Source organism: Neophocaena asiaeorientalis, unplaced genomic scaffold (genome assembly GCF_003031525.2).
Source record: "Neophocaena asiaeorientalis asiaeorientalis breed wild unplaced genomic scaffold, Neophocaena_asiaeorientalis_V1.1 scaffold49, whole genome shotgun sequence".
Lineage (NCBI taxonomy): Eukaryota > Metazoa > Chordata > Mammalia > Artiodactyla > Phocoenidae > Neophocaena > Neophocaena asiaeorientalis.
This window is the reverse complement of record NW_020172456.1, coordinates 1949652-1972966: the sequence shown is the minus strand read 5'-3', so window position 1 is coordinate 1972966 and position 23315 is coordinate 1949652. Positions and strand designations below refer to the sequence as shown.

The window sequence follows — 23315 nt, the reverse complement described above, 5'->3', positions numbered from 1 at the left end:
GGAAAGAGGAACTTTGATCATATGCTCTTTTGGTTGTGGGTATAGCTAGGAAAGTCAGTGGGAGGAGCAGATTTGGGGTGAAGGTGGGAGAGGGGTAATAATACATTTTGGTTTGTCCATATCCCTCCTACCTTCTCTTCAGAACCTGTAGGATACCTGCAGGGAGATGTTCAGAGGCAGGTGGGGGCAATGGTTTTGCGAGGGAGGAGGATGGGGCTGGGCAGATGTCAGGGTTGTTGTTGTAGGGGTGAGGGAAGGCTGGCACAGGAATGAGGTTGTCCAGGCAAGGAGTCTAACCGAGAGGAGAAGGAAGCTAAACTCAGAACCTTCCAGAACCTTAATATTTAGGATAGTAGAGGAAAAGGAATCCACAAGATACATTAAAACAGATTACCAGAGATATAGAAAGAAACTAGGAACAAAAAGAAGTTCCTTAAAATTCTTTACTGGGCAATGAATGAAAAAATATACCTTCTCAACCTGGTTGAAGTTGGGGCATGCATTTGAATATAATAAAACAGCATCGAAAGATTACATAATTTAGTTTTAAAAACTACTCACGTTGGTCTTTCTTCTGCCTTCAGTTTAGTGAGATCTGTCCATTTGAGAAAATTTCTACAAATGGAAATTTAAGTCTCATATAGAGATGATGAACCTGAGGGTTTTGGATGTTCTCTGCTCATGAACATGATAGAATTTCTGGCTCCTAGAGTGTTAGAATCTCATGGGAATCAAGAGCTCAAAGATCTGAAAGAAACAAACCCAGAAGAGTGAAGTGATTTGCCCAAGATCAGCCAGTTGGCGTTCTGATTTGTACTTCGTGTTTCTTTGGGACCATGTGAGCTCAACATAAAATGTTTTAGCTACAGTTTTCTTGGAATTGGGCATATTGAACTCTCAGGATACCAGTGGTGACACACAGCTCAAAGCCACGCACCTTCTCCTGGGCTTGGGGAAGAGATTCCTCTCACTCTGGCTCTTGTGAGCTGAAAGAGCAAGATCCCCTAAACTGGAGGTGCAGGAAGCCCCTGGCTCAACAGCCAGTGATATAAGTACTGGTAATTAACTCACTGTGGTTTCTCTACCTCTGCCCAGGGTGGGGCGCTTGGAAAGGAAGCAAAATACTTTCTTAAGGGAAGCAAGGCTCGGTTCTGGTTGCCTGCTTGCTGCCTTCCTCCCGTCTCCGACTCTCTGGGCCCGGGGGTGGGGATCGTGTGTGTGTCCATGCTCCAAATGCTCGCTGTGCATCATGGTTTTCCAGGAATTTCAGGACACAGGAACTTTCGCCCAGCTGTGTTGTGTATTGCTGTTCAGCAATCTGAAGTTGCTTATCCAGCGTAAGTCAGGATGGGGAGCCTAGGGAGGAGGGGGAACGCCTCCTAACATTTTTCAAAGCAGAAGAGATTGAGGTGTTAGGGGCCCAGCTGGCGCGTGATGAGAACCAAGAAATGGAGCATACGTGAGCATGCATGCTCACATGAAATCGCTTACAGAAACCCAGGGATGTTGTTCGAAAGTACCTCTCCCACCCCCTACAACATGACACACTGACTGAGGGCCCACTATGTGTCAGGAGAAGCCTTGGGGGTAGAGTGATGAACCAGACAGTCATGCCTTCATGCCACTTAGTCAGCCAAAAGCAATAATCAAGTGATGGACGCTTTGAAAGGAGAAGGAGAACATAACCGTGGGCTCTGTGCTTTCAGGAGTCCCTCTTCACGCCTGGCAGAGCAAAGACTCTGTGAAGGTCAGGGGTGTGATTAAGACGCTCCAAGGAATTACAGGAGGTCCAGGGCTTTTTCTGGACCCAGTGCTCAGGCCGGCTCTCCTAGCCTGAGTCTCCCGGCCAAGGATCACAGGTGAAGTCGGTGGATTTAGGGCTGAGTTTAGCTTTATGCCCAGTTCTAGTCGTTCTTACTGAGTATGGCCTCAGTGATGCCATTGTAATATCATGGAGATCCTATGATTTATCAGCTGTCTATTTGATTGACTAAATTTAATAACAATGGTGATGATGAACTAATTCTCGTGAAGTGCTTTCTATGTGCCAGGCACTGAGCTAAGTGCTTTCAAATGTGACTTCCTTTGATGTTCCCAGTCACTCTCACCAGGGAGGTTCTATTGTTTTTCTGGTTTTCTAAACCAGGGAACAAGGTTGGAAAGAGAAAGCAATCTATCTGCCTAAGACATGAGTCTGGGCAGTTGGATGATCTGGAGTTTGAGTTCTTATCGCCTCACTGTGTCCCCTCTTCAATCTGGCACTGAACGGTGGCTTCTGTGGCCATTGAAGGCCCAATTCCATGCTCTGCTGGCCCAGCTGGGGTGCCTCTAGCATGCAGGGGCACTGCCTTTCTTCTCTTCACTAACCTGTCTTCTGACTTCTCCCTCTCCTGCACATGACTGACTTTGATCCCAAATCAGGCACATGTTGCAAAGAGGGACATAAAAACTGTCCTGGAATTCCCCCTCCCACCTCTCCCCGAGCCTTTATCCTTGGTGTCTTACTTCATCCCATGAGCTGTAAATGAACCATGAACTACTTGCACTGGAATCCCTATTTTCTCAGTCTTTTATAACCCGCGGTCTCCAAGTCATTTTGTTGTTGTTAGCATAGTCCCACTACCCAAGAGGCCTTGGTCAAGCTTTGGTGGAAATCTTTTGCTTGTATTAAGTCGTAAAATGAATACTGTTACGATTTGCATATCCAACCCCAGCACATACATTTTTATCACCCTCCCCCATCTTGAACATCACAATCCAACCTTCTTCTTTCATGAAACTGTGACTTAAAGAAGCAAGGTAACTTACAATAGGCCACTCAGCTAGCAAGTGGCCAGGGGACTGGGGCTAGAGCCCAGGAGTCCTCACTCTCATTCTAACATCCATTCCCCTACATCACGCTGAGAAAAGAGACTCGATTGATTCAGAAGAACATTGATTGCCAAGCACAATCCATGGTGATCAAAACAGCTGTGCCGCCTGTCTTCATGGAGCTTACAAATTAGAGCTATGGAAAACATAAACCAATAAATGTGTAATTACCGTGGTGATGCGTGCTGCAGATGGAAAGAACAGGGTGAGGGGAGACCTAATGAGAAAAGGGGTGTCACTCCTCTGAGGAGCGACATCTAAAGATGAGGAACAGAGAGAAAGCAATGGAGAGGGGCTGCATACGTGCATTGTTACCTGTTCAGTTTAAGGACAAGGTTGATCAGTCTAATATTCGCGGCAGGAACTATGTCTTTTACTTTTATGTATTTATTTGGGATATGGTTGATGGGTAATACAGATGGACGGGTGGATGGATAAAGAACTGTCTGGGGGGGCTTCCCTGGTGGTGCAGTGGTGGGGAGTCCGCCTGCTGATGCAGCGGACACACGGGTTTGTGCCCTGATCCGGGAGGATCCCGCATGCCGTGGAGCGGCTGGGCCCGTGAGCCATGGCCGCTGAGCCTGCACAATGGGAGAGGCCACAACAGTGAGAGGCCCGCGTACCGCAAAAAAAAAAAAAAAAAAAGAACTGTCTGGGGCTGGGGAGGGAAGCCTTCAGTGTGACAGCAGCAGGAGAGCAAATCTTGTCTGCTGAGTGGGCATAAACCTGGACATCTCCACCCAGAGTGCAGAATCCTACCGGGGAGGATTTGGGAATAGAATCTCTCTCTAAAGGAAGCTCTGCGTGAAGGTGAAGATGAAAGGCTGCTGGAACAAGAAAGCCACAGTCAGTGTCATTTGCCACCAACCTAGAGAGACTTGTTCCTCTAAGAGCCATATAGCGTGAATCCCACCCACAGGCCAGAGATCAGCTTATGCATTTCCAATAGCTGCCCTTTCCTCCTAGCACTTACATTCCTGCTCCCTGCCCTCCCAGGTCCTCCCTCTTGCCACATGTGTTTTCTTGGTAGGTGAAGAGGTAGAGGGGGTTGCCCTGATCAATCCACACTTTTTAGCTGTTGTTACCAGGGGCATTCTATTCGTCTTGTTTATGTTTTCCTTTGCTGTGCAAAAGCTTTTAAGTTTCATTAGGTTCCATTTGTTTATTTTTGTTTTTATTTCCATTACTCTAGGAGGTGGGTCAAAAAGGATCTTGCTGTGATTTATGTCATAAAGTGTTCTGCCTATGTTTTCCTCTAAGAGTTTTATAGTGTACCAGGGGCATTTATATTCCAGAACATCTAAAGAATTTTCAGCTTGGAGTAGTAGGGGTACAATCTGAGGCGGGGAATCAGCTCGATCCTAAATGGCTTCTGCTTCCTGGGTTTTAGGCTAACATTTATTGAACACTTACTAGTCTTTTAGGCTCTGTGTGAGTAGCTTTATCTTTTGTTACCATTTTACAAATGAGAAGGCTGAACTGCAGAAAGACTACCCATCTGCCCTCTGCCCAGTGGTACAAAAGACACTCAAAAGAACGAGAATGAAATTTTATAATTCTTCAGGAGAATGAGAAAAATAAACATAATGTAGAAGTTTATTGTAAAGACACATTCAGTTTTTTTTTTAATTCTGAAATTATGCCCTTTTATTTTTGGGGTGTTAAAATGCCTTTTTAAGAAACTATAGTAATACAAAGTGTCATTTTCAGGTTTTTGTTCTTTCTTGGAAAAATTATTATATAATTATCCATTGTTAGTTTCTAAAATTGCTTTAAATTGCTTGAAGTATGAATATATAAAATGTATTAGTGTGAGAACCATTCTTGCAGGGAATCGCTGGGTCCCATGCTATTTTCTTGCTAGGAGTAAACTATTTGTATAATTTTCTTCACTTTCTATTCTGATTTTTTATCAGAAAAAATTGCACCTGGACAGGACCACTGAGATTATATAACTTATTTTTCTTCAGCATTTACCAAGATGTTTTGATTGCACAATTTGACCCTGAGAACTTTTAACTCTATGTCAATATAATCAGGATTATACAAACACTAAAACAGTTTTATTAAGGGGGTGTTTTTTAGAAGCAAATGATGTAGGGCTCATGTAATTCCTCAGTCCATTTTTTTTCAGCATAGTTAAACCATTTTTTAATTTTCCAATTCATTTTTATTTCACTGAATAATTTTTAACAAGATCAGTTCTGCTCCACGTGCCCTCTGTAGTGAAGATTTGATTCATCTATCAGTTATTTTTTTGTGTGCCTATCTAATTTTGCCCACATAGCTTCTACCATTGTGACCACTCTTTTGTGGTCATTATTTCTACTCTATCCGATTTTCTCACGTCAGATTCGCTAGTCTAAATTTTGTCAAGAATGTTTGTTTCTTCCTTCAGTTTTTCAGTCAATGACGTTTTACCATGTGCATTTTTAGCCACTGTCAGTTCCATTTTGTGTTGATTTTTTCTGACAGGTCTAATTTTTTTCCAGGTCAATTTTTGCAGTTCATAGAACCATATCTTCTTCCTACAACTAAAATCAGTCTCTTTCCTGACAGTTTTTTAATTTTTTTTAAAGCAGTTCCAAAACATACTTGAGGGGTCATAACATCAGGGTCAAAATACTCTGTGTAATTTATAGAGACCAGTGACCTAGACGAATTAAGAAACCTACCCAAAGTCGTACATAAGGCTCGTGGCAGAGTTCTGTTGGGTCATTTTAGAATATAAAGCATCTCTAGTTCAGTAAAGGGCAAAGTAAGATTGTAAAATTGGGATGATGTTGATGGTGGGCCTTCCTTCTTCTACCCTCCACCTCCCGACCCCTCTTCTGAGCTTAACAGAATTCCCAGTGGTCCACCTCCCTAAGAAATAGCAGCCAGGGCCACTGTTCGAAGTGTCTTCACTTCTCCCTGCTTCCTAGCTAGGCCCCCCTTAAGCTGTGTGTGATTTACAAACAAGCAGGACCAAAAAGGAAAAATCATCCCTTGTGGAGAATTAGGTCAGTGGCAGAGTTGGGGAGAGGAGGGATCCAGACCTTCAGTTCACTCCCCTTGCCTGAAGCTATTGGGGCAGAAGCCAGAGGTGCTATTGGGAGTAGACCTCTGGGGGTGGGGGGCTGGGGGATGTGTGCAAACATGAAAGCTGTTTTCCAGCCACTTGGGGCTCCCCCTTCTCTCAACGTATTTGTCTGGATTACTCGAAGGGGGATATTAGTGTTGTCTAGTAACGGCCCTAGATTTATAAGGGATTTGTGTGATTAATGCCCAAGCAAAGTACCGCAGATAGCTTAGAGCTCAGTCTGTGTGGTGGGTCTACACTTCCCATTCTCTGTCCTCTCTAATTGGTTTTGGGGGGAGGCTTTCCTCTCTCCTCTTTGTTGTCCTGATTGTTGAAGGCTCTAGCGTTCAGGCCCCCACGGGAGGGTAGCTGAAACCATTTTCCACTGCTGCGATGCATGAGTGAGTGTCTGAGAAGACACTGAAATCTCCAGGCTCACACTCTTGTTCTGTGAAAGCTGCACATATTTGGCCACTTGCTTCTCTGTCCCAGCTGCCACCACCATACTCTTAGTACTGGATTCTTCTCCCAAACCCCTCTCAGGGCACTGGTCCCCCAGCTGTGGCACAGTGCGAACAATTGTGAACTGGGATGCAGATGACGTGAATTCTGGTTTCAGCTTCAACATTGTCCAGCTGGGTGGACATGTCAATTCCCCTGTCTTGGGTCTGTCTCTCTCATCTGAGCATCAAAGGATCCTGTACAACCTTATGCCACTGATCATAATTATAATTAAATAGCTAAATGTCTGTCTGGTTATTTGTGGCCCATCTCCCCACCTAGACTTTAAGTTCCGAGAGTGCAAGGCCTGTGTCTGTTTTGTTCACTAGCCATCACCCCAGTGCCTAGCACAGTCCCTTGGCCATGGATATATGCAGCGAGTACACGTCGATGGAATGAACTGGTAAACCAAAAGAGATGGATCTGCTTGACATACCAGCACTCTTCCACTTCTAAAATTCAATGTGTCTACTCTGTTCTCTCTGGAACAATCAAATTTTAATGTTTTTATTGTTTTTAAATGACCACAGACGTTACAAGATAAAAATAGCGATTAATATTAATTATAACTCAAAAAGCATATTATCAATATGTAAAATGTAAATTTCCTTCTAGGGGCTCCACCTCTGCCTGCTTGATCTCTGCAGTTCCTGGCGGTGGAATGCCTCCTTGCCTGGGTTTCTGAGCTCCCTCTAGTAGGGTCTTCAGAATCTTGTTGAGCCTTTTAAAACAGGACTGGTACTAATTAGGCTACATGCATGGTTTTCAGGCTCAAAAAAAAATTATTTTAGGTTCAGAGCAAATACTGTACTAATTTCACATCACAACACACCCTTGCTTTGCAAAGACAAGAAATCAACCTTGTTCATTTCCTGAAAATGAAAGAAAGGGAAGGGTATAAAGGAAAGCAGAAATGCTGACAGGTGCTAGTAGTGAGAAGGCCTCTGTTAGGGCTACTTGCTTTCTTCTGAGGTTCCCCAGGTCATTAGAAACTCCTTTTCTCAGGGCAAGGACCCTTGGGAAAGCACTCTGTTGAAACTCTCCAGCTAACTTGAGCCAATATATGACGCCCTCCTTTTCAAGCCCCTGGCAGAAACTGCAAATCAATCATGACCCTCTTTTCTTTCTAAGCTCATATGCAGCCTCAGACTCTTTCTTAACACATTACTCCGGGATGTTACCAATCAAAAAAAATGGAACTAAGCATGGTGCCTGGCAGGTCATTAGGCATTGTATATACAATTGCCTCTTTTGATCTTCTTGACAACTCAAATTGATGTAATGATTCCCATCTCACACATGAAGTTTAAATAACTTATCCAAGGTCACGTAATGGATAACAAAGTTGGGATTTAAGCTCAATGCTTATGGTCTTTTTCGTGCACTACATGCCTTGCAGGGAGCCCATCCCTCAGGGATGTCAATCTGACCACTGGCCTGTTTTGGTAAAATGTTCTTACAAGATTTCTCTCCACTTAATTGTTGCTGTTTATCCTCTGGGGACCACTGCAAGGTTTCTCCAGCAAAAGACTTTGAAGCAGTCTCTGTCAACCCCAAATCCCCCATTAATGCAAAGTGTGATACTAGATGGCTGTATATGGCCGCCCTATCATGTTTATACACTCTCTTGGTTATTAGATTTACTATAACTGCATCCCCAGCAGTTATTTTGAGTCTCTAGCACCTAAGTCTGTGTCTGGCATGTAGTTAAGTGGTCGATAAATGTTAGCTATTTCAAACTGAACCAGATACAAAGTCTCACTATGGGAACTAAAAGGGTGAGGATAAAGGCTTGTGATAAATTGAAAGGCTTCCCAGCTGTTCTGAGAGCCTCAAAGCCAGCCTTTCTCAAACTGTGTTCTGTGAGATGTTACTAGGTGTTTTACAGAGGAAAAAGTGTCCAGTGTTCCAAAAACATTGGGAAAACTGCAGACTATATCCCCTCTTGGACTTCACAATGTACCTTAGTGTAGGTGTGGCTTTCTGAAGTCTTGCCATAGAGATACTTGATTACCTTGCTTTAGCTCACTGTTTTCTAAATGTATTTGACCACACTTTTTTTTTTTTTTTTTTTTTATTCCCCCCTTTTTTTTTTTTTTTTTGGCAAGCAACTCCTGTTCACATCTTGCTGGGTGTTGTATTTTTATGGAATTCAGTTTGGGGTATGTTGCCCCAGTTTATAATTCTTTCTCTGAAATATGGATCTGGAGATCCTGCCCAGCAGAAGATATTGTGGGCACTCAACAGTTTCCATCAGTTTTCCACACCAATTTCTTGAAATTTGCCCCCATGTCACATAGGGTGATAGATTTGGGTGGTTAGACCAGAGAAGGAAGAAATAATCGGGGAAGGATGGGTGGTGCTGTGGGAAGGAAAAGGGCTTTGGATTCAGAGAAATCTGAGTTCAAATCATCGCTACTACTTATGAGTTAAGTGGACTTGGGGATATTAACTTCTCTGAGCCTTGGTTTCCTCGTCTGTTAAGTGGGTCTACATCAGGATTAAATGAGGTCATATACATCCGACACTGCCACAGGTACCTGACACATAGGAGGCCTTCAGTAAATAGCAGGGATTATAATGAACTGTGATCCCTGTATTTCTCTTCTTTTAAAATTTCTGTTGTAATAGCATTGTGAATAGGGGCTCTACTTAATGTTTTTCATACCAGGATCTAGCATAGGGGCCAGTGAGGAATTACCGCTTGATTAATATTTCTGGAGTGAATACAGGAATGACATAGCACTTTATTGTTTACAGAATGCTTGCACATTTACAGTCTCATTTCAACCTCACTGCAACCTGGTCATGTAATTGGAGTCATTATTCCTGCTAGTTATGGGTGGGAAAGCTGAGGCTTAGAGAGGCTGTGTGAGTTGCCGAAGGTCAGAGAGCCGGTAGTAGGCTGGGAAGTCAGGGCTCAAAACCAGGGCTTCTCTAAGCAAAATGTGGTGTACAGTAGTCCCCTCTTATCTGCAGTTTTGTTTTCCATGGTTTTAATTGCCCACAGTCAACCATGGTCCAAAAAAAAAAAAGGAAAATTCAGGAAATGAACAATTTCATAAGTTTTAAATTGTGTGCATTTCTGAGTAGCATGATGAGATCTTGTGCCATCCTGCTCTGTCCCACTCGGGATCCCCACCCATCAACATCATCTGATCCTGACGTCCAACCATTGACATCACCAATGCTCCAGGATCACCCGAAGTAGATCGTCTTTCTTCTGCCCTATCATCAGAGGGTCATTAGTAGCTAAATGCTACATCACAATGCCTACATCGTTCACCTCACTTCAGCTCATCATCTCACATCATCACGAGAAGGGTGAGTACAGTACAGTAAGATTTGGGGAGAAAGAGAGAGACATCACATTCAGATAACTTTATCACAATATAATTGTTCTATTTTATTACTAGTTATTATTGTTAATCTCTTACAGTGTCCATCTGCTGTGAGGACTTTTCTAAAACCCTTGTCTTGTTAGGTGGGGGCCGGCCTCATGGCCTAAGGTGGGGAGTTAGCAGTTAGCTAGAGATGCCTTTTGTTTGCAAGGCTTAAACAGCTGGATAATTTATAAATTAAACTTATCATAGGTATATATGTATAGGAAAAAACATAGTATATATAGTGCTCAGTGCTATTTGCAGTTTCAAGCGTCCCCTGGCGGGTCTTGAATGTAGTCCCCACGGATAAGGGGGAAACTACAGTATACAAACAATGGAGTATTATTCAGCCTTTAAAAGGAAAGAAATTCTGACACATGCCACCACATAGATGTGCTAAGTGAAATAAGCCGGTGACAAAAGGACAAACGCTCTATGGTTCCACTCATGTGAGGTTCCTAGAGTAGTTAAATTGCTAAAGACAGAAAGTGGAAGGGCGGTTGCCAGTGGCTGGGTGTAGAAGATATAGATAGCTGTTGTTTAATAGGTACAAGACTTTCAGTTCTGCAAGAAGAAAAGAGTTCTGGAAATGGGTGATGGTTGCACCACATTAGGAATGTACTTTATGCCACCGAACTGTGCACTTAAAAATGGCTAAGATGGTAACTTTTATGTTATGTGTATTTTACCACAATAAAAATTTTAGGAAAACAAAACAAAAACCCCAGGGCTTCTGATTCTAAGCGTGGCGCTGTTTCCCACATTCTACGACAGCGCCCCCTACAGAGGAGCAGACATAAGCCTCCTCTTCCAAGGCTCTTAGTACTGAACTGCAGAATTTGCAGAACTCACCTCCACTGAAACCCTTGCTTCTTCCAGATCGTTCTTCTAATTGGCATAAGCCCTGAGGAGTTAGTCTTTCCAGAGAGCGAGGAGTTCTTGGAAAGAGGGCAAAAACTCTGTCTCATGGAAATCGCTCAGGTGAGGAAATGTAATAATGATGATTCACCAGCCTTGATTAGCACTCCCTCAGTGCCAGACACCCTCTCAGTGCTTTTGCATACATTAGCTCCTTATAACCCTAACATCAGTCCCCATGAACTCTTTTCATCTTGCAGAACGGAAGATAAGTAGATTGTCCCCATTTTACAGGTGGGGAAGTTGAGTCTCAGGTTAGTTAACATGCATGAGCTCATATACATATTGTGTGGAAGAGCCAGGATTTTCACTCAGCTCTTCCTGCCTCTTAACCCCTGCGCTCTCTGCAGGAGACAGGGAGATTGAAAATGTCTGCATCTAGGCTGTTTTCCTAATTTGAGGATTGACTGATTTCTTTCCCCTCCTGTGATGCACTCCTCTCTTATCCTACCAGATGATGGGGCATCCTCTCATGTGGGTCAGTTTCTCCTTTGATTTCCTGGTGTTCTCTGAGGTGCAGGTGTGTACTTTTCTCCCTGTGGGTCATGCTCATTTGGGGAGGCCAACACCCATTTCTTTACCTAAGAAGTTGGCACTTGGAGCCTGTCTCCGGCAGTGTCCGTCCGCTCTGAGGACTTTTCTAAAACCCTTGTCTTGTTAGGTGGGGCCTACTGCAGGTGCCAGCCTCATGGCCTAAGGTGGGGAGTAGCAGTTAGCTAGAGATGCCTTTTGTTTGCAAGGCTGGATAGAAGGCTCAACTGGGTACTTTCCGTTTACAAGGGAGGTGTCAACAAGCCAGAAGAAACATTAATAATAACAGTTTCAGTAAGTGTTTATTGAATATTTACCCTGTGCCTGGCGTTGTACCAAGCACTTTGTATGAATCATCTCATTTGGTCCTCATAGCAGTCATTTCAATTAGGTACAGTCAGTTCTGCTGTAATGCTTGTTTCGAAAATGCAAATTTGTTCCAATGCTATTGATATATTAGGGAACAATTTGAGCATAATAATTTTGCTTTTGATTGTGCGTGATTTTGCCCATGAGAAGCTCTAGGTGAAGGCAGAAAACTGCAGCCCGATAAACCAAACTGTGTAGGAATGCACAAAGCGCACACACCTGAACACGTGCCAGCTACTTCAGTTACCAGGCATGTTATGAGCCACACCTATCAGCATCTGGTGTTATAACTTCCGGTCCAATTTCAGATGACCCTTCTTTCATTACTTCAAAGCAACTTGCAAGTTTCCCACTTCCACAAGCAACTTCAGGTCTTTTTCAAGTGCTATACTTACTGTATCATTTATGCATTCCTTAACCATTAACACGTGTAAAACGGGTTCCTATCTTTCATTATGTGTCACTGATGAAGTTTTGGGGTACTGTGCCCCAATCCTATTTTCCCTGTAAGCCCTGTGGTTTCTACTACGTGATTTTGCATAGCACATTGAGTTTTAGGGATGCGTGGGTGCTTCTAGCTGAATTGACTCCACTGCCATTATTCCCATGCGGCTGAAGAGGAAGGTAAAGTAAGAAACTGAACAAAAATATTTTTAATAACAAATAGCGAAGACAGGATTTAAAGCCCAGATTGCTTTACCCACCGTCTGTGCTCAGAACCTCTAAAGAATTAAAAAAAAAAAAAAAAAATCACGAAGAACAAAGCCCACTGTCTGCACTGATCTCCGACTGTATCTGTAACAAGTAGATTCCCTCTTCTCCCAACTGTCAGTCAAGCTCAGGCTCCTCAAGCCACAGCCACTACAAGTGTGTTGTAGCCCCTAAAGTGTTCGGGAGCAGCGGAGACCTGGCCCACAGGAGTGCCATCCTCGTTCCTTCCTGTTTTTCATCCTGCCCCTCTCCCCGCCGCTGCCTTCCCAGGCAGCCTGGCACCTGACACAGCAGCTACCCCTCCGCTCCATCTTGCAATCTGGAGTTATTAGCATCAAAGAACAAAAGCAAACAGCACCAGGGCTTGGGAGGGCTCAGTCTTCTACAAAGGCGGATAAATGGGCTCTGTGTCGGGGATGAAGCTAACACCACCTGGCCTTTTGTGGAAAGACAGCTCTTCCTGTGTTTGAAGAGCTCAGATACTGAGAGCCAGAAAAAGCCCCAGAATGCAGGAAACCCAGCCTCTTTGCTGCTGGAAGTTTGCTTTAGCTCTCAACTAAAAAAAAAAAATACTGTTTCTGTATATTTGTTCCTGAAGTAGAAGGAAGAATCTTATGCTCATTTTCTTCAGGGACAAGAAAGGATAGACTGTTGGGGAGATGCAGTCTTTGCCTTTTTAATTTTTTTTCTCCTAATGTTGAGTCAGGTGTAATCCTGAGTTGAAAACCTGCCCGATGTTTGTGGGCCTGGGATAAGAATACACATGGAGGCTAGGGGTCAGCCTCCCTTCTCTCCAGTTGCAGCACCACAGATATCCTTGTGCACATTTTTGTGGGTGCCCCAGCTTGGAGAAGTCAACAGCTCCTGCAAATAGCTTCCCTTTGGCCATTTCTTGACACAAGAGTACACACATCAGTGGGTCGGTCTGCTTTGGGGAGAAGGGACACAGGGAAGAGGCCCACATGGATTTGGGGCAGTTTGGGCAAGGAATTCAGAGTACCTGAGTGTCCTCGGGGTTAGTGGCAGGTGTTGCTGGTGCTGGGTGGGAAAATCCAGCTGGCCCTGTGGACTGCTCAGTTCATGTGGTGGGATGTGGCTTCAGAAGGGCCAGAGCAGGCTCCTCTAAAGTGTACAGCCCAGGCAGGAACTCCAGTTGTCCAGACTTATGGTCACACTGCATTTGGCCGCCTCCTTCTGCCTGGGCTATGCCTTTTTCTCACTCCTACGAGATGCCCAGTATTCGTATCCCTAATTTATAGCTTGATGGGTCAGATGGTACCTATCCTGGTTTACTCTTTTATTCAGAAATATAGCTTGACCCTTATCTGATGTGCTACGCTGAGTATAAGTTGTGTTAGTAATGACAGAGCCTCTTCACTGGGTCTTAACTTCATTATCTGTAAAATGGGATGAATAATGTTCCTACCTGTTAGGGTTGTGGTGAGAATTAAATGAGAAGATGTGTATTAAGCACTTAGGCCAGTGCCCAGCACACAGAGAATCCTCAATAAATGTGAGCTTTGTTATGACTAGTATTGCTTTGCGCCAGGGACGTGGAGGCATTACCCCATTTTATCCCCAAATTCATCCTCTGGTATGTGATGATGGACACAGTAATTGGCTCTGGAACAGACATGTGACCTAAGCCAAACCAATGAGAGCCTTCCCAGGGAATTTACTGGAATTACCAGGAAATAGGCTGCTCTCTTTTCTCTAGAGCTGCCAGATTCCATCTTTGTTACCATATGGAGACAACTCACCTGATAATGAGGCCAACGCTGAAGAAAACAGGGTTCATGACCGAGTAAGGGCATTAAGACAGACCCAGAGTCCAATCCCAGGTCTGCCTTTCTGTCCATAGGCACAGACCTTAACTTCTCTGAGCCTCAATTTTCTCATGTGTAAATGGAGACACCAATAACATCTATATCAGTGAGTTGTATCAACTGAGATGATCTAGTCACTATTCATTGCATATTGCTGAGCACATCTTGTAGGCCAGCTCCTCCTTAAACACTGGGGATACAAGCAGTGAATGAAACAGGTAGTACTGCTCTCATGAAGCTTATATTCCAAGGGAGATTTAAACAATAAAAACAGACCCATCCTATAATGTCAGATAGTGATTAGTGCCATAAAGAAAGGAAAAGCCGGGTCAATGGTAGAGGAGGGTCCCTATTTTAGAGAAGGTGGTTAGAGAAAAATCTTTCTAAGAAGGAACATTTGAATGGATACCTGAAGAAAGTGAGGACCAGTCTTACATCTGTCTGACAAAGACTGTTCTGGCAGGCAGGGGAATAGCAAATGCACGGGCTCTAGGCAGCACCTGCTCCATTCATGTTAGTTCCTTCTGCTGTTTGACAGGAGGGCTGAGGACTGGCCCATATAAACTGGCACCCTCCCTCTCCTGTCTTCCAAGCTCTGGCACTCACACTGACCTCGGTGGATGGCAGGTGCTTGAGACATTGTTGGGGGTGGGACCCTGATGAAAAGGAGTTCTGATCCAGGCTGGGGCCACCTCTGTTAGGAGTGCCATGCTCAAACCAGGGATGGGAAAGCCACAAGAGAGGAAAAGGATTTGAAAGCCACTGTCACCCTTCACCCACTCTCTTTGGCATCACAACCAGGGAAGAAGTAAATTAGGGCAGTCCCACCTCTACTCAGTGCCCCACAGACGCTTACTGCGTATTCAACAATAATTTCAGCCACAAGTGAGTATGCTCAGCGTGGTTATTTTAAAGTTCAAGGGAAACAATTTCCTGCAATTTGGGGAGATGCGGTTCTTCTAACCAGGTGGGGGAAAGAAAGGACCCTCCATCTGCTGCTGTTGCAGAATATGGCTCAACTCGGGGAGCCCTCCCACCTCACCTCTCACTTGGGCTAGATCATTTCAAGAGGCAGAAGTCCAAGATTCCCCCACTTGCTACTTTTATACCTCCAAACACCCACCCCACGTCCCTGGAGGAGCTTTGGGGAGCATAGGGCAGGCTGCACAGCCAGGCTCCTGGAGGCGAGGTGCAGCCAAACCTTCTGGGACCCCACCTGGTGAACTCTGCCTTGGGTCTGACCTATTTTCTAGGAGAGAAAATAGAATATAGATTTAAATGCAGTGGCGCTCTGGAAAACTACAGGCCTAGCAGTGTGAGAAAATAAAACAGCAGGAGGGAGCTGAGGAAGTGTTGGCACAGGAGAGAATGCCAACTCCCCTGGATCAATCTCATCTGGTTGGCAACTGCCTTTTCGTTGGCAATTTGCGCCCACTTTTTATCTATCAAAAAATTGATACACACACATATATGTGTGTGTGTGTGTGTGTATATATATATATATATCTCTCCTCTGATCCGTCCTAGGGCCCAGTGTTGTTGCCTCATACACAGACTCCAGACTGTGTACCAGCAGCAATGACAGCCTGAAGTGCTCTGGGGATGACCACCTTGGAAGTGGGGAGGCAGCAAGGCATGGAGTTAGAAACCCCCGGCTGCATCCTAAGTCAGACTTCCTTGCTGTGTAACCACAAGAAAGGTTGCTTTTCTAAAAAATACCCTTGCCCTCCCATATATGAAGGTAATAAAATTACCAGCTAACATTAACTGAGGGCTTTCTAGATGCTAGGCACTGTTCTGAGCTCCTCCTAAAAACCCTAGGAGGTAGGAACTATTAACACACCCATTTTACAGATAAGGAGACTGAAGCACAGAAAACTTAGGTGACTGGCACAAAGTCCATGCAGCCTGAAGAGCCAGAGCCTGAATGCCAGTAATCCAGCTGTGGACCCCCCTTTCTCTGCGTTAATCCCTATGACTTGGCCTGCAGGACATATGTACCCTTGGAGCCAGGGTGAGGGTGGGGGTCATCTTTACCAAACCACAGGGATTAAGGGTGGGAAAGGAGATTCCCCAGAAGACAATTGGGACTCGATACAAAAAGAGGGGGGAAACGCTGCTGGACGCACAATATACCAGATGGGTACTGTGGAGCTTCCGATCGCCCCCTATTCTGCTGTCCCACTGCCATACCCCAGCCTTTGCCATTTCATTCTGTTGGTCAGAATTGAGTGCAGAGATTCAGGTCACTCACTGCTTCTTGGAACAGGTGATTGGAACAGGACATGAATGCTTAGAACTGCCTCTGGCTTGGTGCCACAATCAGGAACTGAGCTTGGACACTGACACCTCAGCTAAAGAGGGTTTTTCGTGGTGGTCTGTTGCCCCTCTTTGGCAAGAGGAGATACTGTATTTTTTATATGCAGGACTAGAACTGGGCTGTATTAAGGCTTCAGGAGGGAAAACAAAAGAAATAAGAATGGAATTTTTTTGCCCCCTACTTCTGCTCACCTAGAATTTTTGAACTCCCCTTTGCCCCAATTCTCGCTGAGGAGTGGGAGGGAGGAGAGAGACCCAGAAGGAGGGGAGGGCTGGAGCAACGTCTTCGTCACAAGCAGAAAAGTTGAACCCAAATCACCAAACGAAATACAACTTAATTCCTGTTGTCAGACTTCCCTGGTGGTGCAGTGGTTAGGAATCCACCTGCCAATGCAGGGGGACACAGGTTCGATCCCTGGTCCGGGAAGATCCCACATGCCGCGGAGCAACTAAGCCTGTGCGCCACAACTACTGAGTCTGTGCTCTAGAGCCTGTGAGCCACAACTACTGAGCCCGCGAGCCTAGAACTTGTGCTGCGCAACAAGAGAAGCCACCGCAGCGAGAAGCCCGCGCACCGCAACGAAGAGTAGCCCCCACTCGCCGCGACTAGAGAAAGCCCGCGTGCAGCAACGAAGACCCAACGCAGCCAAAAATAAATTAATTAATTAAAAAAAAATTTCCTGTGGTCTCTTGGTGTTTTCAGGGAACCATCTGGTCAACATATTTGGGTAATTCTGTCCGAGGTAATTCAAAATGGTAACAATCAGCGCAGCTAACGTTTATGCAGTGTTTGCCTTGTACTGAGTTAAGTGATTTACAAGTATTTAATCTCATTTAATTATCATAACACTATCACGAGGGAAGCTGTGTTATCGTCCCATCTTATAGCTGAAGGAAACAATCAAATTCACTGATTAACTCAAGGTCATCAAGCAGGTCAGGATTTGAACCTGGATTATCTGTCTCCATAATTTAGGATTGTAAATACAGTGCCCAACTTAGTGTCAGAAGAACTTTGGGGTTCCAAGGTGTCCTATCTCCCTTGGGTCTTGGTGCCCACGAAGAGTGCGTTTCTATGAACAACAGTGTTGACACTTTCACCACTGAACTCCACCATGTGTAAATAGTTTGATACCCTGCTTAATGAAGGGGTATTTTTACGACCACTATTCTAGGCAGTCCATCAGTCACGGTTAATGACTCTGCTTTGTTATTTACACAGCGTGTTTTGCCTTTCCACCTCTTCTGTTTTGCCTCTTTTCTTCCTCCACGCTGCTACTCCACCCCTAAATCTAACAACTCACCAGAAAACCTGGAAGTGGGTGTGGCTGAGGAATGATTCAGAGCTCTCTGTAAGTCTCATTGAGCAAATACAGCTTCCAGGGAATGCAGGGTGTGGGCTGGAGAAATGCCCGGCTGTTGCCGCAGGTTAAGTCAGCGCCTGGATTCTGTTGGGGCAAGAGCCCTAAGGAACTCGCTGGAGCTCTGCAAATCTGATTGCTGTAGATTAGAAGCACATAGGGTGACTGGGAGGCTCTCACCACTTCCTCATGGCTTCAGGTGCTCACTTGAGCTTGCAAACTGAATTCCGGTCCCATATGCCCTGGAGGGACCTGGGTTTCGGTTGAATGAACATTGAATTGGGTGGGATTCAAGAGATCCAGGGTCTTTTCTAGGATCCCTTCCCTCAACTAGCTGTGTGACCTTGGACAAGTCTCTCAACCTTTTTTCATCCTCCATCTTAGCAAAAAAGAATTGAACTAGATAATGTCTACGGATGTCCCAGACCCACCATTCAGTGATTCTAAGGGAGTCACCCAGGATGGCCTGGATGGCCAGTGGTTTCGTGAAGTAACCCCATTCCTTTTCCTAAGCTGTAGTATATCCTACCAGGTCAGGTCTAGGGATTTTAACAATGCTTTGGGCTGCTCTTGGTTGGGCTTCCCCAGCATAATTCTATTTTACATTTGAGGGGAGGAGGAGGAGATTGTATTCATGGAGATGAGGGGAGCGGACCGTTCTTCACTTTTTGAAAATTTATTGGATTAAGTCAGATGTCGACCTTCCCAAGGCTGGATGTTTATTTGCAGTTGTCAGAAGAGGTTTCCAATGGCAATTTCTGTCATTAATGATGGTGTGAAATGCAAGGAGAAAAATTAGGAGAGGCAGAATTTCAACTTGTGTGGCAAGTGATCTACTCACACACAATCTCATGCACACGCACTGCTGTCTGTGATGAAGAATGGTCACTGGGAATACTGGGGAGGGAGGGAATTATAAATGCTTTGTGATCTTGTGTCCTCCAGTCTTATGAAGTGAATAACGCTGCAACTTGCTCTTAATTCGTATGCCTTTTCCTTTGTTCCTCAAGGGAATGGTTTATTATTATCTTTTCTCTCTGTGGGGAAACCTTGCTTGACTTCATGTCCAGTGTTCTGTAACTGGAGGGGAGGAGGATTTGCTTGGGTGTTGGATTGCAGAAATCAACCAGAATATTTTAACCAATATTCTTGCAGGATTCCAGTCTGCTTAGCTCTTTGGAGCCCTATCTGATTCCAGGATGATGTCTTTTCCGGACAGATGTGAAGCTCACCTCTCTTGCTACATGCACAGTGAAAAGGGAGCTTGGCCCCTCGGCTTGCATGGGTGGTTTTTGGGTGACGGTAGAACTAAGTGCTCAGAGTCTGAGCATATGTGGAGTCTTGCATGAACTTGGTAGCCATGCAAGGACACAGTGTATTGTGTGTGTATGCTGCTAACACTCTTCTTCCCTTTCCTCCCTCTTTCTCTCCTCTCCCTTTCCCTCCCTTTGAAAATGCTGCCACAGATGTCAGTCAAGGTCCAGGTGAGTCTCTGTGTTTGTACAGCTGCTGTGGAAATTTCCCCTCTGCCAGACTGTGCATGGTTTGCCTCTGAGGGAGACCTTTTCCTAGGGACTCTAAACAGAACAAAAGTCTAAGTACATTGCATTTTCATTGATTTAGGTTTATAAGAAATGCCTTGAATTGAAGGATTTGAATTGGCTTTGAAGAACCATATTAAAATCAAAGGAATGTGGTTCCCATGCTTATACAATTACTTTCTTCTGATTAATATTTCTGGGTGAATAAAAGAAGTGGAAATTGTGCAATTTTGGAAACTATTTTTAAGAGATTTTCTTAGGATATGTATTCTCCAATTTAATAAGCATTTTTGCCTTGTCTTCATAAATCTGCTTATCTTCTATAGCTTCATGTGGTTGAAAGTTGAAGATATGATATACTTAGCATGGAAAATATGATGTGGGTAAAAGAAGGTTTCTTTCTTTATATTCTAAGAAATGACTTTACTTTTCCACAGTGGAATTAGCCATATTTTTTTTCTAATGCTTATAATAACTAATACACGTTCACTGTTAGAAAGAAAGAAAGAAAGAAAGAAAAGAAAAAGAAAGAGGAATGGTTTTTGTCAGTAGACAAATAGATACTCATCCAGAGTCCTAACTGTAAGCAATGTGTGTGTGTAGACACATGTATGTGTACACACATACACATAGATGCATGTGAGAGGAATAACCATTTATGGATAAGAAGTGTCAGGTGATATAGAATGGTTGGAAACCATTCTAAACTGTCTAGAACTTTGGGTTAAGAGTAACCCTACCAAATAAGAAGGGGATATCATCTTTCTAAGGTATTTTCACATATATTTTCTTATTTAGTCTTTTTTTTTTAACATCTTTATTGGGGTATAATTGCTTTACAATGGTGTGTTAGTTTCTGCTTTATAACAAAGTGAATCAGTTATACATATACATATGTTCCCATATTATTTAGTCTTTTTAACATTTAATTCTTACAGCATCAATACAGGATAGGTATTGTTATGTACATTTTGTTTATTTAAACTTTTTATTTTATATTGGAGTGTAGCCAATTGACAATGTTGTGATAGTTTCAGGTACACAGCAAAGGGACTCAGCCATAAATATACATGTATCCATTCTCCCCCAAACTCCCCTCCCATCCAGGCTGCCACACAGCATTGAGCAGAGTTCCCTGTGCTATACAGTAGGTCCTTGCTGGTTATCCATTTTAACTATAGCAGTGTGTACATGTCGATGTTATATACATTTTAACGTGAAGGAAATTTAGGGCCTTACAGATTAAGCAGTTTGTGCAGGTCATAGGGCTTGTCAGCTCATTGGAATTTGAACTTGGGGCTTTCAGACTCCAAAGCCCGTGCATACTGCATTGGAACATGCTGGGTCCCATCCCAGAATTTCTTCACTTGAAGATCTCGTATTTCCTAATGGGACTATTGTTTATTTTTGCGCAGAGGTAATGTGACTTTTTCTTTATTAGTAGCACCCCTTCCAAATGAATTTATCCTTTATCGCTTTTGAATATGTAAAAGAATCAGCCAGACTTAAGTAGGGTTTCTGATCATTGATCTATATGGAATATTACACAACACAAAAGGCTAATACTGTTATCCCTACCAAATACACAGGGTTTCCCTGCCTCTGTTTCTTCTGCCTACCCCGCACCTTTGAAAAAACTGGTGTTTGAACCAAAGCACAGGACAGCATTTTCTAGGAAGATATCATTAAATTTATTCTATTTAATAATATTTTAGTTCAGTCACTCACTCAGCAAATATTTATTTATCGAGAACCTACAATGTACCAGGCACTGTTCTAGGTACTAGGGATAAAACAGTGAACAAAACAGGAGACGACCCCTGTCCTCATGGATCTTTTATTATAGACAGGGGAAGACAAGGAACTAAAAGAATATATGTATCTTTATATATATCTATATATAGATAAATATACACACATATATACAAACATAGATACATCTTATATATGTAAGTATATAATAACATGTCTGTTGTGTCAGGTGGTGGGTAATAAGTGCTGTGGAGAAAAGTGAAGCAGGTAAAAATGAAGTTGCTAATTTAAAGAGGGTGGTCCAGGAAGGTCTCTCTGCTAAGCTGATGTTTTCTAGGATACTTCAAGTGAGGGAGTGAGCCCAACATCAAAAATTTTGTTTGTGAAAGTGCCACTTGGCTTAACCTCTTCTCTTCCTGGTTCACGGCAGAGATGACCCAGGGTCTCCACTTAGACTTGTGTGTATTGTGTCCTGCATAGCGGCTGCCAGCTCAGGGAATGCATGGAGGCCAAAATCCAATCTGTGCTTTGCCACGCCTGCACCCAGGGGCAGGCCTCTAACCTGGGGGCACCTTTTCCTAATTCTCACAAAGGTGCCCTACTGGTCCTGGTGGGGTGAAACGCTAAGGACCCATAGGCTCCCCTCCATCTCTTCAAAGGGATGGAGGTCAGTGGGGTGACCCTACCTTAGAAATAGCAACTATCACTAGCACAGCACTGCACTATCTCAGTTTCGTGGCCATCATCTCATTTTTTTCTCTTAATAATCCTCTGAGGTACATTGCCTGAGCCCCATTTTTCTGTTGAGGAAGTTGAGGTCAGGAGGTTAAGTGCTGTGCTGAGGTCACCCAGCAGCTGAGTAGCAGGACCAAGTGGGGATTGCAGCCTGATTCTGAACCTTGCACCCTCCATTCTGCCCTTGAGGTGTCAAGAGCTGATTGCCAATCTTGTCACCCGTTGACTGTTGCTTTTTTTTTGTGGGTTCTGAGCCTGAAGCAAATCACAGGTCCAGAAACTTCGCTTGTGGCCCCGGCCGTAGCAGGAGGCAGCCTGAGCTGCCCGGCCCTGGCTGAGGTCAGCGGGCAGCCTCCCGTTCTCCGAGCCCCTGGCCAGGCAATCTGGAGCCAGCAGTGCTGTGGCTCCGAAACAGGAGGCCTTTAGTGGTTCTCTGTTGTTTTTTTTTCCTTCCGCTCAGGAAGACAAATTGGGGATTTTATGAGCTAATGTAACTATTTACCCAGGGGCCGCTGGAATACTATAAAGTGACGATTGATTAATTGATTAATTTTACATGTTGAGGAGATTGCTGAGAAGTAACCCTACTATAAAATGCAGTTGGAGATGGCGCCTGGCAGGCAACACCTTTCCCAAGGTCCAGGAGATGAGCTGGGGACTCAGAAAGAGTGTCCTGGTAGGAGAAAAGGGGCAAGCGGTATTTCGATGGACTTCTGTGTGGGAAAACCCACAGCCCGTCCTCCTAGTCCTTGGGAAGGAGGTTCAGGATAATAAAATGGCAAGGGGGCTTCCCTGGTGGCACAGTGGTTGATAAAAAAAAAAAAAAAAAAAAAAAAGTGGCAAGAGGCATTTGTGGTCTGCTGGCCTGAAGGAGGTGAGAGACCCTCGGCTCTGATGCCTCCCATGCATTCCCTTATCTTCACATCAGCCCCTCCAGGTAAGCGTTGTCATCCTCGCTCCAAAAGAGAGGTTCACGGTCGCCAGCTGCCAGCGCAAACCAGGATCGCAGATGGCTGTGCCTCCAAAGCCTGTGCCTTTTTCTTCAAAACCCTGGCATTTCCAAGGCAGAGCTGTGGGCCAGGGGTACATCTTGTCTGTGTCTGCATTCCCAACTCTGCACAGTGCATGGCACCATAGTAGGACCTCAGAAGTACTTCTTGAGCTGAAAGTGTGGCCACAAGCACCAGGGGCAGTGTGGGTCTGTAGGGTCCCGAGACACGTTGGAGCTCAAAGGGTATCCTGTCTAAGGATTGTAACCCTTAACTTTTCAGAGGAGGAAATGGAGGCCCAGGGAGGGGAGGGGCATCTCCAAGGCCATGTAACCCATTTGTGGCCCTGAAGGGATGACTTATCCCATGCTCCTGGCCATTAGGATCTGCCCTTGGGCTGCCTGTGGAGCAGGAGTGGGCAGTCCCAGCCCTGCCAAACTGTTTGCC

At 44.5% G+C, this 23315-nt stretch overlaps 1 protein-coding gene across 1 annotated transcript in view; it reads left to right on the top strand.

The window, feature by feature from the left end:
* Positions 1–23315, top strand: part of NRXN3 (neurexin 3) — a 1577176-nt gene that overhangs the window by 14771 nt on the left and 1539090 nt on the right. The window contains exon 2 of the mRNA XM_024737819.1: positions 19318–19335. Within this exon, the coding sequence (XP_024593587.1) occupies positions 19318–19335 (18 nt within the window). The remainder of the gene's footprint in view (positions 1–19317; positions 19336–23315) is intronic.